The sequence below is a fragment of the Ambystoma mexicanum genome, chromosome 6q, assembly GCF_040938575.1.
Source record: "Ambystoma mexicanum isolate Mex_15411 chromosome 6q, UKY_AmexF1_1, whole genome shotgun sequence".
NCBI classification, from domain to species: domain Eukaryota; kingdom Metazoa; phylum Chordata; class Amphibia; order Caudata; family Ambystomatidae; genus Ambystoma; species Ambystoma mexicanum.
The window spans coordinates 1,638,435,909-1,638,453,497 of NC_090937.1; the positions used below are offsets into that span (position 1 = coordinate 1,638,435,909).

The window sequence follows — 17,589 nt, forward strand, 5'->3', positions numbered from 1 at the left end:
TAATAATGTGCTCCCTAAAATTGGCAATAGACATTCTAGTTGGCTGTCTCATGCCGATGATGTGATCTTATTAGACCACACTTACGTTGAATTAAAAAGATCAGCCATTGAGTTATGTTCTTAGGACAACGAGAATGGTCTTGACTTAAACGTAGAGAAAGTATATGACCTTTGGAAGTGAAAGGGTTGTACATCGAAATGTCCTATTGACGGAGGGCCTCATCGAACAAGTCACCACTTAAAAGTATCTGGGTTATACTGTTGGAAATTCTGCAAATAAGAATGCTACATTAATAGATGGACAACAGACTAGAGCAACTGCACTTATGGCAACAATCAAAGCATTTGCAGAACGGTCCAGTGGATATGCACTAAGTGGGGTGATTATGGTCTACAAACAGTCTGTGGTACCTGCGATATTTTAAGGTCTGGAAGCGGGCTACTTAACTGTCTTAAAGTGGTTGGATGTCCTGGAAGCAAAAATATGGTGAAGAATTTTAGGCCCAGCCCACTGTGTTTGGTTGAAAGGAGGTGTGTACTCTTCAGTAAGGCCTTAAAGAATCCAAGTTCTCCTCTTTTAAATCAGCTTGGCATGACCTTGGGTCAATCCAGGATGCATGCCCCAAGAGAATTTGTAACCCAGAATTTAAAATGCGTTTGAGGAGATTGACTGCGCTGCAAATTGGGAAAATAAAGGTGGCACGCTAAGGAAACCGTTCATTAAAAAACTGGAACTATGGGATTGGAACAGAAACCAGAGTCATATTGCCAAGCTAAAATCTATCATAGGCTATACTAGAAACATATATACATACATGAGAGCACAGAAATACTGCATGGTGTATCTTTCCCTGTCAGTTAGGAGGCTTATATTACTAATGAGAATAAATCAGTTGCCTACACTATCTGTTATTGGGGCCAGAATCAGATTTAAACGGCCCAAGAGGTCATGTAGATTATGTAAATTGGACCACAAACGTGAAACAAAAATGCATGTACTTAATAGTTGCCTCACACTGGAGTATGTGTACATGAACTATCTTGGGAAGTTGGTAAACGGTCCCAAGTGGTTTAAAAGAGACATTTTTGGCATCAGTGTTTTAGCGTGAGAATTATCTCCTTAAACATTGCACTGTTGAACATCTGGAAAGTGGTGGAACCTAATTTAGCTGCCACCTCTACTTGATTTTAATTACAACTTTCCAAACAAATTGTTGGATATGAGATCTAATAGAAGATCGGAAAGAATGTATATGAGCTGATTAAGCTGAGCAGTAATTCATGATGAATTTTATGGTAGGTTATCAAATTACAAATTTTTCTTTATAAATTAGATTGCATGATTGTGAATGGAAATAGAAAATGTATTTGTTAAGAAATGTTATAAAATATGAAATGTTTATATTAAGAGATGTTCTATAAATTTAAATGTTTGCAATTTCAAATGATTAACAAAACGAGCTGAACACAATAAAAACATTTAATTAAAACAATAGTCCAGTAAACAGTGGTGATCAAGTTTCTACAGTCGTCTTACAGCATTATGTATAGGTACTTTATGCATCCTACCTCCAACGGACTTACTTGCTGTCCAAGGTGCAAAGTGTGTCAATTACTTGAGTCTAAACCACTTCTAAGGTACTAGTGGCGACAATGAGGACACTTTTTGGTTTGTCTTGACTTGTAGCACATATATGTAGCAAAAGAACAAACTTTAAACAAATAGTTGCTGGTCTTACTCATTCCTATGGGCACTCGTTGGATTTGATTTTTACAAAACTGCCATAAGGTTCCAACTCTGAAAACTCTACGCTGATCTGACCCTGTGACGTAAGTATCAAAAGAGCTTGTCTTAACACAAGGAGGAATCCACAAATAATGGAAAAAATATATATATGTTTATGTGCCGTTTTCCTTTAAAGAATAATTAAATCTTGTCTACTTTATTTGTTGTTAATTTCTGTATTAAACATCTTGCAAATTGATCAGTACAGAAGTTCCAATGACAAAGATTTTTAGTTATTTTTATCACCACATGCAATAGGCTACTTCACACTGAACTTGTGAAAACCAAGATTTCTAAACCAGAACACAAACAGAGACTTCATTATGACAAAGGTGCTAAATAATACTACCCCAACCGGTTTAAATATTACATATTGATTAATGGCGAAAAGGAATACTACAGTAGAAACTTCTCCTCTCAGACGGTTTGTGATGACTTTGCATTAGTTCTGATTGGTTTCTGAAGAGGTTCAAGCAAAAGTATCTACAATCCAAATTCTCCCTTAGATGCTGATGGCAGATACTCTACTTCCATGTCTTACTTTTATCATGTGGATGAGCTGACAAAAGAAAACAAGCACTTCTGGTTTGGTTGAAAGCAGAATCTAGTGGCTGTGGATTTGCTTTGTAATTAATGCCTTGTTGCATTCCAAACATTTTATATGGTTTCTCCCAGCTCAAGGTCCATGAGCAAACTAGAAAGTCATTTCTGCGAGAAAACCTGGTCCCATTCACCACATTTATAGGATTGTTCACGTGTGTAAATTCTCTGATGTTTCAAGACATACCCCTTATGCTTGAAATCTTTATCACATTCGGATCCCCCCTATGCTTTACCAAAGCGCGCTTTCTCAGAGAGTTCATAGTTTTCTCTAGAATGAAGGCCTTCTGACATCCTGAACACTTTATTGAGTTTATTGATAGTGTGAGTTCCCTGATGTTACAAGAGAACACTTCTCGTTCCTCTAAGCAATGCACTCAAAACAGGTATATTGGTCCTCAACAGTGTGCATTCTCTGATGATGCAATAGAGGAGCTTTTCTGGTTGAAAGACTCATCATACTCAGAATATTTATATGTATTCCCACCAGTGCGCGTTCTCTTATGTTTGACAGATGAGCTTTTTGCTTGAAGGTCTTGTCACATTCAGTATGGTGTCTCCCCAGAGTGAACTCTCTGATGCCTTGATAGATCATACCTTTGATTAAAAGCTTTGTCACATTTAAAGCATTTAAAAGGTTTCTCACCAGTGTGAATTCTCAGATGTTTCAATAGATGAGGGTTCTGATTGAAGGCCTTGTCACATTCAGAACATTTATATGGTTTCTCACCAGTGTGAAGTCGCTGATGCACCAATAGCTCACTTCTTTGCTTAAATGCCTTGTCACATTCAGAACATTTATATGGTTTCTCACCGGTGTGACGTCTCTGATGATGTACCAAGGTTTGCTTTGTCGTGAAGGCCTTGCCACATTCAGAACATTTATAAGGTTTCTCACCAGTGTGAACTCTCTGATGCACTGATAGATGATACCTTTCATTAAAAGCCTTGTCACATTCAGAGCATTTATATGGTTTCCTCCCAGTGTGATTTCTCTGATGAAGTACTAGTGTTTTCTTCGTCGCAAAAGCCTTGTCACATTCAGAACATTTATATGGTTTCTCACCGGTGTGATGTCGCTGATGCGCAAATAGCTCGCTCTTTTGCTTAAAAGCCTTGTCACATTCAGAACATTTATATGGTTTCTCACCAGTGTGGCATCTCTGATGAAGTACCAAGTTTTGCTTTGTCGTGAAGGCCTTGCAACATTCAGAACATTTATATGGTTTCACACCAGTGTGGCATCTCTGGTGATGTACCAGGGTTTGCTTTCTCGTGAAGGCCTTGCCACATTCAGAACATTTATAAGGTTGTTCACCAGTGTGAATTCTCAGATGTTTCAATAGATCATATTTTTGATTTAAAGCCTTGCCACAAACAGATAATGTATATGCTGCCTCACTAGTGTGATGTATCTGATCCACCATTAGTTCATCAGTTGTAATAACATTATCATTTTCTGAACAGGCATATGGGTTGTCACTTGTATGCGATCTCTGGTGTTGCAACAGATTACCCTTTTGCTTAAAACCCTTGTCAGAGTCAGCCAATGCATACTGTTTCTCCATTGTTTGGATGTTCGGTTTCAACTGTTTCTCCATGAATGAAAATCCATGTAAAAAACAGTGCAGTTATACAATGATCCAATCATACAGTATTGCCCTGGGTCAGTGCCATCATATTAGGCACAACTTTACATACAAATCATAACAGGAATGAACCAGAGGCCAGGATAATGCACAACTGTGTAAGTAGAAAAAACAAGCCCTTTTAACCTTTGTATATTCAGTTAACAGTTTCCAGTTGTTCCGTCTTTGGGTTTTTGTGTTTTTTTCCTCTGGCTGCTGTTGGAAGATCATAAGCATGTAAAGTCGTCTTAACACCACAGTACGGTTGCTCTTTATCTTGTCGGATTGAGATGTTGTGATCACTTCAACCAACCAAGCAACCGTTGAATAGCTTTTCGCAATGGATATGGTGCACCAGGATTTTCACTTTCATGAGATGCGATACGTAGGTGCGACATCAAAGAGACCATTGTATTCATCTCCTCTCTCGATTCCGCCATCCTCCTGTATTCGGTCTGATTTTGGAACAGTCTTACACAACTAGACATTCTTGAGAGTACAGATCACTTGGCGAGTGCTCTTGGACCATTACTTTTAGAGCACATTTCAATGTTTCCATTATTACTGCTTTGTTTTGCTCTGGTGGACTGAGAAAAGAAATCCGAAATTAGTATTTCATGAGCTAAAATGTACAGATCTTATTTTGAATTGTCTAAATGTATGACAAAAATACATGCTTTGACTTTATGAAGAGGAGCTGAAAGAAAACTGAAATCCAGATGAAATGTATAGAGGATACAATGAGGATGGGATGTACGTATTGCCCAGCTTATTCTCTGCCGCAGCACAGAAATAGACACAGAATCCAGACTACCTGTTAGACATCAGCATGCAACAAAGGTTAACCTAGGCACCAAGATACGTGTGACCCATTGAACATAAATGTTCATAGGCAGCAAGATTCCTGTGACACATTGTCTCTGCAAGGATTAACAAAGACAGTGAATAGATGTTCTTACCTCTGGTTTAGTTGGGATTAGGAGCAAAGATAGGGCTTACTGTTTCCCATTGCCAAGGGTTCCGTAATAAAGGCAACCTTTTGCAGAAAGCAGACCAAATGTTTATGACCAGATAGGTTTCATGAACAAAAAACTGTGGCAGATGGCAGGCTTGCACAAATGTTCCAGGGCTTGCAAATCTACTAGCCCACTTGCATTAGTGAGTCGTTTTTATGCAGGGCGAGTACCATTTGCATGATACTTGAACTTGCTGGCGAGTATGGTGATGTTAGAAACCTATTTTTCATTTAGTGCAACCACACTTTGTTTGCAGTAAATGGCAAATACAGGATTCACTGTGCATGCTAAAGTGTGCTTATGGCGACATGCACCATTTTACAAAAAGCACTGGCAAGTATTTTGTCACCAGTCACCTTGGGGCAAGTGCATTTCTCTTGGGTTGTGTGTAAACTAAGAAAGTCGCCCTGCAGTTTTTGTGGGATTTCTAAGAATTTGCAAGGTCAGAAAACCTCAGGAGTTCTTTATTTTGTAATTTATATAGCGCCCCCAGCCCGAGGGCATCTAGGCGCTGTTCTTACAGAAGAGGACACAACCGTACATAGTTACAAAGTTGCACATACTTGGGACGGTCATGGTGAGTCAAGATGTCAATATTGGCATGTTACTCGACTTGTTACTTAAGCGTCTAGTATGCTACTTGACATCTGGATTCATTCCTAGATTTCTGTGTAAATAGCCACGTTTTTAGCTGTTTTCGCACGGCCCAAAATGAGTCTTCTGACCTTAATATGGCTGGTAGGGTGTTCCAAAGTTTTGCAGCTGTAGCTGGGAAACTGCTACCTCCCGCTTTCTGTCATTTGAATCTCGGGGTGGAGAACAGGTTCCAGCTAGCTGAGCGTGTGGACCTGCTGGTATGACGTCTTGAAATTTTGTCCGTCAGGTAAGTAGGAGCTGACTTGTGTAGATATTTATGTCAGGGTGAGGGTTTTGAAAATGATACATTCTTGGACAGGTAGCCAGTGTGAGTTTTTTGGTACGTTTAGAGCTGCTCTCAAGGTGTTCTTTTGTATCACCTGTAGTTTATTTTAAATTGTGGTTTTTGTGCCGGTGTGGAGGGCATTGCTGTAGTCCAGTCTGGACAAGATAAGTGCTCTGGCTAGGACGATGCAGCTGTCAGCGGATAAAAAGGGTCTGCAAGTGTTTATTAACTTACATGTGTAGGCTGCTGCAGAGGCTGTGGCATTAGCTACACTTAAACGTAAGTATAGGGCAGCCGAGAGGAAATGGAGGGCCTCTTGCTCATCCTCTGACAAACTGACCTGCCGCCTACTCCAACGGCAATACCGTCTCTCTGTACGCACCAAGAAGCGGGTCCATATTCAAGCCCGTGTCTCCGCAGCATCTAACAACTCGGCCGAACTCCTTTAATATCTGCAAGGAGCTGGCCAACCCTGATGCAGTATCCACCCCTCCTCTCGCGTCTCAGGCTCTTTGCAATGACCTTGCCTCACACTTTATCTCTAAAACCCAGGACATCTTGTCCACACTCTCCTCCTCTCCCGCTCCTCTGCCCTTTCCTTCTCTGCTTGTTGATCCACCCCCAGCTATCCCCCCACCCCCTCTTTCTCTGCCTTTCCTCTTTTCTCCACAATGAGGTCACTATACAAGTCCGATCTATGAAAGCCTCTTCAAGACAGGTCCATCCCTTCTCTTCCAAAACTATTAAGGACCACATCGATACCCTTGCTCTGGCTCTTGCCGATTTCTTCAACCTCTCCTTTGCCTCTGGATCTTTCCCCTCCCCTCTGAAGCACTCCCTTGTGCATCCTCTCCTCAAGAAACCCACAGCAGATCCCTCTTGTCCGGCTAACTATCGCCCAATTTCCATTACTCCCTTTTTTGGTAAGCTCCTGGAAAAGCTTGCCATCTCTCAGCTCAAACTTCATTCTGACTCGGTTGGCTCTCTCCACGACCACCAATATGGTTTCAGAGCTGTCAGAAGCACCAAAACTGCTCTTGTGAACATCCGTGAAGACCTGCTCTAAAACACTGATGCTAACATTCCCTCTGTCCTCATCCTACTTGATATCTCCTCTGCTTATGACACGGTCAACCATACCACCCTGCTCAATCGTCTCTGTGACAACCTGGGTATCACCGATGAAGGCTCTGACCTGGCTGACCTCTTTTCTCTATGATCGACCCTCCCAGGTACAACTTGTGTCCTTCCTATCCTCTATCTCCCTCTCTACCTGTGGTGTTCCCCAGGGGTCTAACTTCTCACCCTGGCTTTTCAACCAATACCTAGCAACTCTCGCGTACTGCATTTCCATTTTCTGCTCAAATTTCTAGTGCTATGCTGACGACACTCAACTCTTTTTCAGGCTTCCCTCGGCCACCTCCTCTCCTTCCCCTCATCTCTGACTGCCTAATCGCCATTCAAAAGTGGTATGTCCTGCAAATGATCTTTGTTTAAAAGCCAACAAGACTGAGATCCTCCTCATTGGTACAACCCTCCATCCTTTCCCCTTATTCTCTGGCCGTCCTCCATTAGCCCTCCTCCTGCCCCTACCTGCGCAGCTAAGAACCTCGGTGTCATCTTTGACTCCACTCTTTCCTTCTCCGCACAGATCTCTGATGTCTCCAAAAAGTCAAACTTTTTACTGCACCTCCTTAAAGGCACTCTTCCTTTCCTCTCCTTACCTCAGAAGCTCCTTGTCTCCCAAGCTCTGATTCTCTCTAGGTTGTACTACTGTAGTAGCCTCTTTCTGAATCTACCTGCCTTTACTATCCGCCCTTTCCAAATAATCCAGAACAGGACTGTGAGACTTGTCCTTGGCCTCAAGCCCTGGGATTGTATCTCTCCAGCTCTGAAATCCCTTCATTGGCTCCCTGTGGTTGCAAGGATTAAATTTAAAACCCTTTGCATTGTCCGCAAGGCCTTCTGGGGCCTGGGTCCAAATTATCTTCAACTATCCCTCCGTAAATACCTTCCCTCTAGAGTCCTTCGCTCCTCTAACTCCCTCAGGGTCAGTCATTTTTCAAAGAAGTGAGCTGATGGTAGATCTCTGTCTTTGGCGGGGTCCTCCCTCTGGATTTGCCTACCTGCCACCTTGAAAGCTGGAGAACCATCTACAGTCCCGGAAGCTCAAGACCTTCCTCTTCGCCTCTGCCTTTGCCTTTGCCCCTCTTCCCCCCTGCTGATCTGTTTTCTCTCTCGGCCACCCTCTTCCCTTCGGGCCCAGGTACCTGCTGACCCTGCCACCCTCCTGCACTGCCTCCTGGCCACCCCTTACTCTGGGGCCTGTATCTGTAGCCACTCAGCCCACCCCCCCCACTCTGCACTTATCACATACTCCCTATCTGACTAACTCTGCACTTGGCCACTCACAGGCTGCACTACCACTGCTTTGGATCACCTTATTTATTTGACTTACTATTTATCTTGTCCTCTTCTATGCTATGCACTGACCAATTTCTCTCCCCTCCCATGCACTTTCCCCCTTTTCCCTTCCCCATGAACTTGCACGTTCTCAATGTCACCGGGCCTAGTAAGATTGTTGTTTTTGCTTTCTCCCCTGTTCCCCTCCCTTTGCCTTGTCGCGCTCTGAAACACCTATGAGCACAATATAAATAAAATGTATCATTAACTGGTTTAGTTAAAGTAAGGGTGGAGTCTACGTAGAAACCTAAGGTTTTTACTACCTTGGACACCTTTACAGTATTACCGACTATACTGAAAGATTTAAAAGCGTCGTCAAGCTTGTTGAGACACTATAAGGAGTTCCGTTTTTTCATAATTTAGACAAAGGCTGTGGTGCACCATCCAGATTTGTATCATTTGATAAATGACGTTGAGAGAAGCTGAGGCGATATCATGAGACCCAGTGATGGGAATGAGGATTTGGGCGTCATTTGCATAGTTAGTATATGTGACAAGTCATCGAGCCGGTCAAATAGGGGTTTAGCAAAAATATTATAGAGTGTCAGTGAGACACATGACTCTTGGTCACAAAAACTCAAAGGCGGCACAACTGGAAACTGTGAACTGAATATACAAAGGTTAAAGGGGTATGTTTTTTTCTACTTTTACAGTTGTGCATTATCCTGGCCTGTAGTTCATTCCTGTCATGAGATGTATGTAAAGTTGTGCCTAATATGATGACACTGACCCAGGGCAATACTGTATGAATGGATTAGACATGGATTTTCATACATGGAGAAACAATTTAAATGGAACATCCAAACAATGGAGAAACAGTATGCATTGTCTGACTGTGACAAGGCTTTTAAGCAAATGGGTCACCTTTTGAGCTGGGTTGTGCTGATGCACTGCGTGAGAATACTCTCATTGTTTTGTCTGCAAGGAATGATTGAATCCACTGAATGGCTTTGTGCGAGAATTGGGCTGCTGATGAGAGGTGATTGCAGAGAATTTTGCAGAGAATTTTATGATTGACTAAGTCGAACGCTGCGGAGAGGTTGAGTAGCAGGAGTAGGGCTAGTTTATCTTTGTCTTTGAGCTCGTCCAACAATAACAAGATTTTCATCCAATAGAGTTCTTTCTGTCCGGTGTCTAGGGCGGAAGCCTGATTGTCAAAGGCTAAGAAAGTTATTGGCTTCCAGATAGTTTTCAATCTGGAGATACGCAAATCTATCTAGGATCTTGGGTAGGAATGGCAGTGTTATCGGCCAGCAGTTAGTAGGTATGTTGGGGTCGGGAAGTTTTATTTTAAATAAGGGCAGTACAGAGGCATTTTTTGAGATTCGTTGGGACAGTACCATTTTCAAACGAGGCATTGATGAGACTTGTGATGAAGGGGGAGAGCTCAGATGCACAGTCTTTGATGACCGCCACTGGGCATGGGTTCCCTTGGCACCTTGATGGTTTAAGACTAGTGATGATTTTTAGGACTTCAGAATTAGAGACAGATGTGAATTCGAATTGTGGGACTGTATTGTTCCCAGTATGGGTCGAGGTAGTTGATCAAGTTTAATCGTGATGTTTTTTGTTTCCATTTTCGATTGTAGGATGGCTTTTTTATCGGAGAGGGATTTTTGGATGTTGGTTCACCAGTTTGCATCCTTGTTGCAGACTTCTGTTGGTGGTACTGTGGACTCTAATTCTGAGAGTATAGCAAAGAGTTCCTTTGTTCCTGATTTGGCGTTAGTTATTCTGTCATTGTAAGAGGCACTTATCGTTTGGATGATAGCCTGTTTAAAATGTACAGCTGCCTTTGCGAATTTTGACCTAAGATCATTAGGTGTTTATTTCCAGTTGGTCTCAGCTATTCTCTTGGAGTTGCACAGAATGTTTAAATTCGGTGTATACCACAAGTTAAGGTGGGCTACTGGTTCAGCTTTGCGCATGGATAGCGAGGCTACTCTGTCTATTGCAGCGAGTACAGTTTTGTTGTATAGATCGAGCATAATGGAGGGGTTGTTGGTTCCTATGTCATGGTGAGCAAGGATGGGGCTGAGTAGTGGTAGAATATTGTCTGCTGTGATGTAAAGTTTTTTTCTTGATTGGGTGGCAGATGCCTCCTGTGGGATGTTGTTAGATAGTCAGTCCTTGGTGATACTGAATGTGATAACGTGATGGTCTGACCAAGGACAGTGGGAGTTAAAGGTAACGTTAGCATTACAATTAAGGTCCGCAATGCAATCCAATGTGCAACCTTTTGTATGTGTGGGGTTCAGGATCCTAGGTGTAAAGCTGAGTGCTGAGATTATGTTGGCCAGAGTTGCGGCATTGGTGTCCTTACGATCGTTCAATTACAAGTTAAAGTCCCGTAGGAGCATGGTTTGTGAGCTGAGCTTAGTGTTGGTTGAGAGGAGTTGAGCTACATCCTCCTGAAAGGAAAGTATCGGTCCAGGAGGTCTGTATATCAAGTGGAGGTTAAGTGTGGCTGTAGGTGATAGTGTCATTTTGACTGAAAGAAGTTTGCCAGAGTGGACCGGGATGTTTGGTATCTCTCTGATGTTGAATGTGTTTTTATCGATGATAGCTACCCCCGGCCCCCACCCCTCTGGCTGTAGGTCTGTGTTTCCTGAAAATTGTGTAATTTTCAGATACAGCTAATAAAAGGGCAGGGCCTGCTGCAGCGTGGAGCCAGAATTCTGTGATCGCGATGAAGTCAAGATTGTTAGTCGGGATAAGGTCTGCAATGTCTAAGGCATGTACGAGGAGGGATCTGGCATTGATAAGGGTTCCCTGGATCCTCTGGTTTTCTTTGCTAGGGCTGTTAAGGGTTTGGGCAGCTACGTTGTCTGTCGATAGTCTTTGAAGTACTAATCGGGTGTCATGTAGATTAGGTTTCTGGGTAGAGGTTGGGACAAACCTATCATGCGTTTTAGTCATATGGGGTTTGGTGACCTTTGCAAATTATTTAGTTGTTCTGTAGTTAAGGAGTATGTTCCTTCTGCTAGTGGGCGGGGTAAAGTTTAGTAATGATGCCCCATTATGTTTGGGTTGTGTGGCCAGTCTACACTTTCTGAAGGAGAGCAGAGAAGGCCTACTGATGTTAGCAATAAGAAGTAGGGTCGACCTCTGGGAGGTGACCATCTTGTTGCCTCGGACGGTTGCGGTGCTCTTTAATTGAGGGGGGCTAGTGAGAAAGGTGTGTGCTGTTGGAAGGAAACACGTTGATAGGACAGTGTTATAGTCTGGTAGTTTGTTAGGCATGGACTAATAAAGTAACTCACAGTAGTTGACTACCTTACTCCTAGTCCATAGTCCCCTTTTCTCCATACTTATGGGACATTCCTCCGTCCTGTGGGATGTAAAAAGCATAACATTTTTCAAAAATGTGTCCTTCCTCTTTTTACGCGGGGTACTGCATGCGGCCGTAACCCCGCCTTCCTTAGCTCCGCCCAGCGCATCGCCCATCAGTCCTTTTTTATCGCCAGGTCTGAGACCTTTAATAAGGTTCTGCTTTTATTGCTTAAAGGTCACAGACCTCGCTCTGGTGAAGCAGGTTGGGAACCATCGGAAGCCTGTTCGGTGCACGCACCGATAGATGCTGAAGCTCTGAAAACCAAATCCTGGCCGGCCACCACGGTGCTATGAACAGAAGAGAACAATTCACTGTTGTTGAAGGCTGACAGAGGACAAGGACTGCGCAGCAGCCAATTGTCCAAATACGGATACACATGGATACCCAGTAGCTGAAGATAAGCTGCGACGACCGACATCTTCGTAATGACACACAATGCCGAGCTGAGGCCAAATGGGAGCACACAAAACTGGAAATGCTCCTTCCCCATGGAAAACCGTAGGTATTTCCGATGCGGACTCCAAATAAGGGTATGCATATTAGGGATGTAACGGTATAACGGTATACCGTTAAAGATACCGTGAACCACTTAATTGAACAATAATAACCGTCACATTGTTTATACCGTTATACAGTTCATACCGTTAAGTGTGCTTTTCAATCTGATTTGGAAAGGCTGCAGTAAGCAATTGCTGTGCAGTCTTGGTTTTGCACTGTTGGATGTGCCATCTACCAAGTAGTTTCAGTTGGAGCAGTTTTTAATGCCATTCCATAAACACACGTGCCTTACACAAAATCAATATGTTAGCAATAGGAAGAATAGATACAGTGCCAAGAAGGAATAGGGTTTACTTTGGGGTGGCGGCTTTGGGGTTTATATATTTATAATGGATAATATTCTCTTAACATATGGCAATGGGGGATTTCGCTGGTTCTATCATTGAATTTACATATAATAAGTCACACTGCGAAATTCACTCATCTCTGTGGGTATTCCCTGCTGCCATACCAAAGGGTAACATGTCAGTGATTACTGAACACCTTTTGGCCCGCAAGTAAACTAAAGGCTGTAACGTAAAGAGAAAGTGTGTGTGTGTGTTTGTGTCTGTGTATGTGCACAAGCGTATACTACATCAGCCTCCATTGATCTGTGGCATGCAGGTTATCAAGATGGCAACATGTTCATCTTCACCAGTAGCCAGTGTGGAAGCAAAAAGCCTAAATGACCACTTAAGAAAAGCTATTCAGTTTGCTTTGCCAGTTGCAGCAGGCCTCCACCCCATCCCCTCCTCTCCACACGTGTGTTTGTGTTTGGTGGAAGCAAGGCATTTCAGTGGAAAGTATGTTGAAAAGCCCAATTCTGGCCCTGGGTGCCTGGTTTTGTTTGTGATGATACATCTGTCAATTTATGACCTTTTAGAAAATATTTGTTAAGATCAGTTAACTCCACCTGCTATACCGCGATAACCATGATATACCGTCATTTGGCAAGAAGGTTATTGTACCGTCATAAAACGAATACCGTGACACCCCTAATGCATATAAGCATCCTGAAGGTCCACCACGCTGAGCCAGTCGCCCTTCTGCAAAGCGGACTTTATCTGACAGGCCGTGATCATCCCGAATTTCTCTGGTTGGGTTTTGGCACCGTAAAAAGCCGGAAGTAGAAGCCCTCCTCTCGCTCCCCTAGGGGAACGGGTTCCACTGCCCTGAGATCCAGAAGCTTCTGGTTCTCGGCTCTTAGGGAGGGTGACCCCGACTGCTGGAAGGGAGGATTGAAGGGTGGGGTTGGGGGAAGGGGCAAGCGGAGGCAACTGACAAGACCCACCGGTCCTCTGTGATGGTCTGCCACGCCTCCCAGTGAGACGCAATTCGCCCTCCCACCAGGGTCTCGTGTGAGTGCAGAAAACCCTCATTTAGCTGGTTTTATCAGTGGCTGGACCACCTGATCCAGAGGAGGAGGCCGAGGGTCGAGAGAAAATCCAGCCTCGTTGCCGACTGGAGTTTCCTGTTGGAGTATCAACTCTACGCGTCTTCCGATCCAGAAAACCCCCAAAAACCAGAGGAAGGCAGAGGCTGCGAAGAAGTCATTTGCGCCCTGAAAGGCGGTTTCACCAAAACAGACAGGGACTTGGCGGTCTGAGTGCTGTCCTTAGTCTTTGTAAGTTCAACATCTGTCAATGAATGAAACAGCTCTTTGCCGACAAAAGGCAGGTCCAGAACTTTATCCTGCACCACTTTGAAAAACTTGCCTGACGAGAGGTGTACACGCCAAGCATGAGGCCCCAGGCTGAGGTGTTGACATGATGCGCCGCAGCCTCAAGCATATCCTGCGCCAGGATCCTGGCATCCGACAAACCCGCTTTAAAATCCTCTAGTTTATCCGCAGGGATGATTTCCTCAAACTCCGACAGACCTTTCCACATTTTCATATTCGCCCCTCCTAACACAAGTTCTGCGTTCGCTTGACTCAACTGCTTGGCTGAATTAGCAAAGATCTTCCTCCCCAAGGAGTCAAGAATCTTGACCTCTTTGGCCAGAACCTGGGCTGCCGATGACGCTGAAGCCAGTCTGGATTGCAACGTGGCAGCCGCCACCACTGTGGAGGAAGGGGGCGGACAAGACGCTAAGACTACCTCTTCCGAAGAATGAAGCCTATGACAACCGTCAATCCTTTTGTTAACAATCAGTCCAGAGTGTGGTTTATTCCAGACCTTTCGGACCTTGGCCAAACGTCCTTCTGGAAGAACAAGCCGGTACGCTACAGAGGAGACAAGGTGAACGCCCCAGAAAGCACCCCTTCCTGGGGAGCGGGTGCCTCAGGTACTGGAACATCCAGAAGACACATGTCCAGCACGCGGTCATGGAAGGCTCTAACAGAGCGGGGCTGGTCCTTGCTGTCCTGATCTCCCTGTGTGTCATCTGACACATCCGGGTCAAGCTGCGAAGCAGCTGGCCCTGCTGAGGATTTGTCCACTGGAGACAATGGAGGCAAGGGAGGGAGAGCTGGAGGCGGGCCGGCATGTAGAGGCGGAGCTCCCGGAACCACCGGTGCTGTGGCTGGAACCGACTGCGCAGGAGCCACTGGAGTGCATATTTCCCTAAACAAACCTCGGAAATACTCATTCATGGAGTCGAAGTGCATAAGCCATTGAAATTTTCCGAAAAAGGAGTCCTCTGCCAACGGTTTAGGCATGGCAGGAGGGGGCCTCTCATGAGCGGAGTAGCTCCAGGGGGCACAAGGAAGAGGGCTGCCAAGAAGGTCCTTCTTCACTCGAATCAATGTAGATCAAGGGCGCAGATGCCGCAGGGAGCGAGACGGTGTGCGGTAAAGGCATCCGAGCATTCCAGTCATACACCGGATGAAAAGGATGTGCACAAGGAAGATGATGTTCACCTGAAAAACCGCTCCCAGCACCTAAAGCCGATTCCGTAGGTGTAAGGGAGGAATCCAAAATGGCCACCGTAGTCTTGGCGGGAACGGCCATCATTTTGCACCTGAGGAGAATTGCGACACATGTGGGAGTGAGGCAGGGTTCTCCATAGGCGGGTCAGGGGTCTTCATTCTAGCCTTGACACAAGGATCCTCGGCAGAGCCGATACCGTGTGGCCTAGGATGTTTCTGAGACATGCTATCAGCCAAATTAGCCTCCAACGGAGGGACCTCGGCCACGCCGGTAACAGAGAATTCCGGTCAGAGACCTCACTCTGTGCCGCTTTGACAGAACCGGTGTCGCTGCCTGAGCGGGAACGATGCGGAGTACAACTCACCGACAAGACCTTTACAGGCCTCTCGGTCACCTTAGCCTCAAACAGAGGAATCTCGGACACAAGTCCGGTAACAGCCCCCTCACGAGGGGCCTTGATCTTAGTTCGGTACAGAAAGCCTCCACAGAGGCCTCAGGGCATACCCTGGTGCCTGTATGGGAAGCTCCAGACAAGGAGACCTCGAAGCATGCTCCGGTACCCACCGCCTCAGTAGAACTGGGCCCACAAACAGCCCCCACAGTAGGGGCCTCGGATTGTAATTCAATGTCAATAGGCCCCTTACGGAGGCCCTTGGAGAAACCTCTGGTGCACTTTTTAGGCCTAGAAGGCACCTCAGGGGAAACCCCAGTAACAGAGCTTTTGAAGCTCCTCCCAGACTGGGAAGACCCCGGGAAGGAGTCCCCCCGGCCGGGGTGCTCTAAATTTACCGGGTGTCTCTTTTTCTCATCGATGAAACTCTGAAAATGCGCTGAAACACCTCCTCCCACCGCTCCAGATGACGTTGAAGCGTCCGGACTGAAAGGGAATCACAGTAGAAGCATGAGTCCCAACGGTGGTCCGGACCCAAACACTCTAAACAAAGAGGATGGAGATCTGCCCTAGCGAAGTGTCGTTCGCAGGAAGAACAATTGGGAAAATCTAACCGGAACGGCATAGCTAGACTACTACGCGACTGCCGGAGCAGGAGAGAAGGACACTGGAAGGAAAAAATCTCCCGAAGATGCAAGTGCATCCAGTCCTGATTGTGTGGAGAAATGGACTGATGGGCGATGCGCTTTTCGGGGCTAAAGAGAGCGGGGTTACGGCCATGTGCGGTACACTGCGTGTGATGCTTTTTACAAAGTGCTCCGGTCCCATCCCACAGGGCGGAGTAATGTCCCATAGGTATGGAGGAAAGGGGACGGGATGTAGGAGTAAGTGAAATTACATGAAATGACATGATTATTGGCAGTATGTGACAGAGTTAGCATACAAACAGCCTGGAGCCTATGTGTGTGTGCGGGAGTGCATGTCGGGAAGCCTGGTAATATAAGGCCACAATAGTATGTAGTCTGATAGGGGAGTCCACTTAGGTATGGAATTAGGTATGATATACTTGACAACGAGAGCAACGGTACACTTTCATTCTTACTGTAGAATTAGAAAACAAGAATTATTCACAACTAACATGAGCACAAAGCTATATGGTTCACTGAAGAGCAAAAAACACCATTTAGACACCGATGCTTATGCTAACTGACTTTTATAGTACAGTTTACCATTGGTGACCCAAAAGAAAAAGCCCGCCATGATGGATCGGGTGACATTCATTCGACATCTAGGCAAATCCACCATTTTAAAATGGGAGTCAAACACATGTCAGAGTAAAATACACCCCCTGTTTTAGGTAGGAAATCATGCAGACCACATGTGAGATCCGCAACTAGATTTCTGGACTTGTGGAGGATAGCTTGGCAGTGTCATGACAAAGGCTGCCTCTGCATCTGTGAATGGAGGCATAAGCTGTCCTTCAGAGAGGAAGGTTGGCAGCTACAAGAAGACGCCGAACCCCTGCCAATGGCCAGATATAAATCTTAACAGAAACATGTTCCTCATGACTGGGAGGCCAATGCATTCACCAACACCAAGAAGGATCTCAGACAACTGGACTCCTCTGTGATGGCTTAACAGAAGCACCTGCAGGTGTGCACCTGGGACCTCCCCCCTCCGCACTCTCAGAAGCACAGTCTGCTTCCGCATTTGAGTGCTCAAAATCTGACACAAACCTCATGAAGGTTGTGACTCACAGCATGGATCAACGCAGGACCACCACTGGAAGGTGTACCTTCAATGTCAGATATGTTAATGTATAAATGGTCAGCCATGCTTGGTAATATAAGGGAGTGCTAGGAGGTGCAAGACAGCAGCTGTTCGGGACATATATTGATTTTAAGACATTTTTGATATCTTAGAAAAGTCGCATATATGGAGGGCGTGGGAGAGATCTAGACAGAAACTGGATTGCAGCTCTCTCTCTCTGAAAGATATCCGACATCAATAAATTACAGAAATGAAGGGTGTGAGAAACGAGA

General features: G+C 45.0%; 2 protein-coding genes across 8 annotated transcripts in view; both read right to left on the bottom strand.

Annotated features, from left to right (window-relative positions):
* The window catches only part of LOC138516932 (zinc finger protein 845-like), a 234,239-nt gene that overhangs the window by 193,383 nt on the left and 23,267 nt on the right, over window positions 1–17,589 (bottom strand). The window lies entirely within an intron of this gene.
* Window positions 1,467–17,589, bottom strand: part of LOC138516936 (zinc finger protein ZFP2-like) — a 44,446-nt gene continuing 28,323 nt past the window's right edge. For all 4 annotated transcript variants that reach the window (XM_069632411.1, XM_069632408.1, XM_069632410.1 and 1 more), the window contains one exon: window positions 1,467–4,601. In XM_069632411.1, the coding sequence (XP_069488512.1) occupies window positions 2,932–3,987 (1,056 nt within the window). In that variant the 5' untranslated portion in view covers window positions 3,988–4,601 and the 3' untranslated portion in view covers window positions 1,467–2,931. The remainder of the gene's footprint in view (window positions 4,602–17,589) is intronic.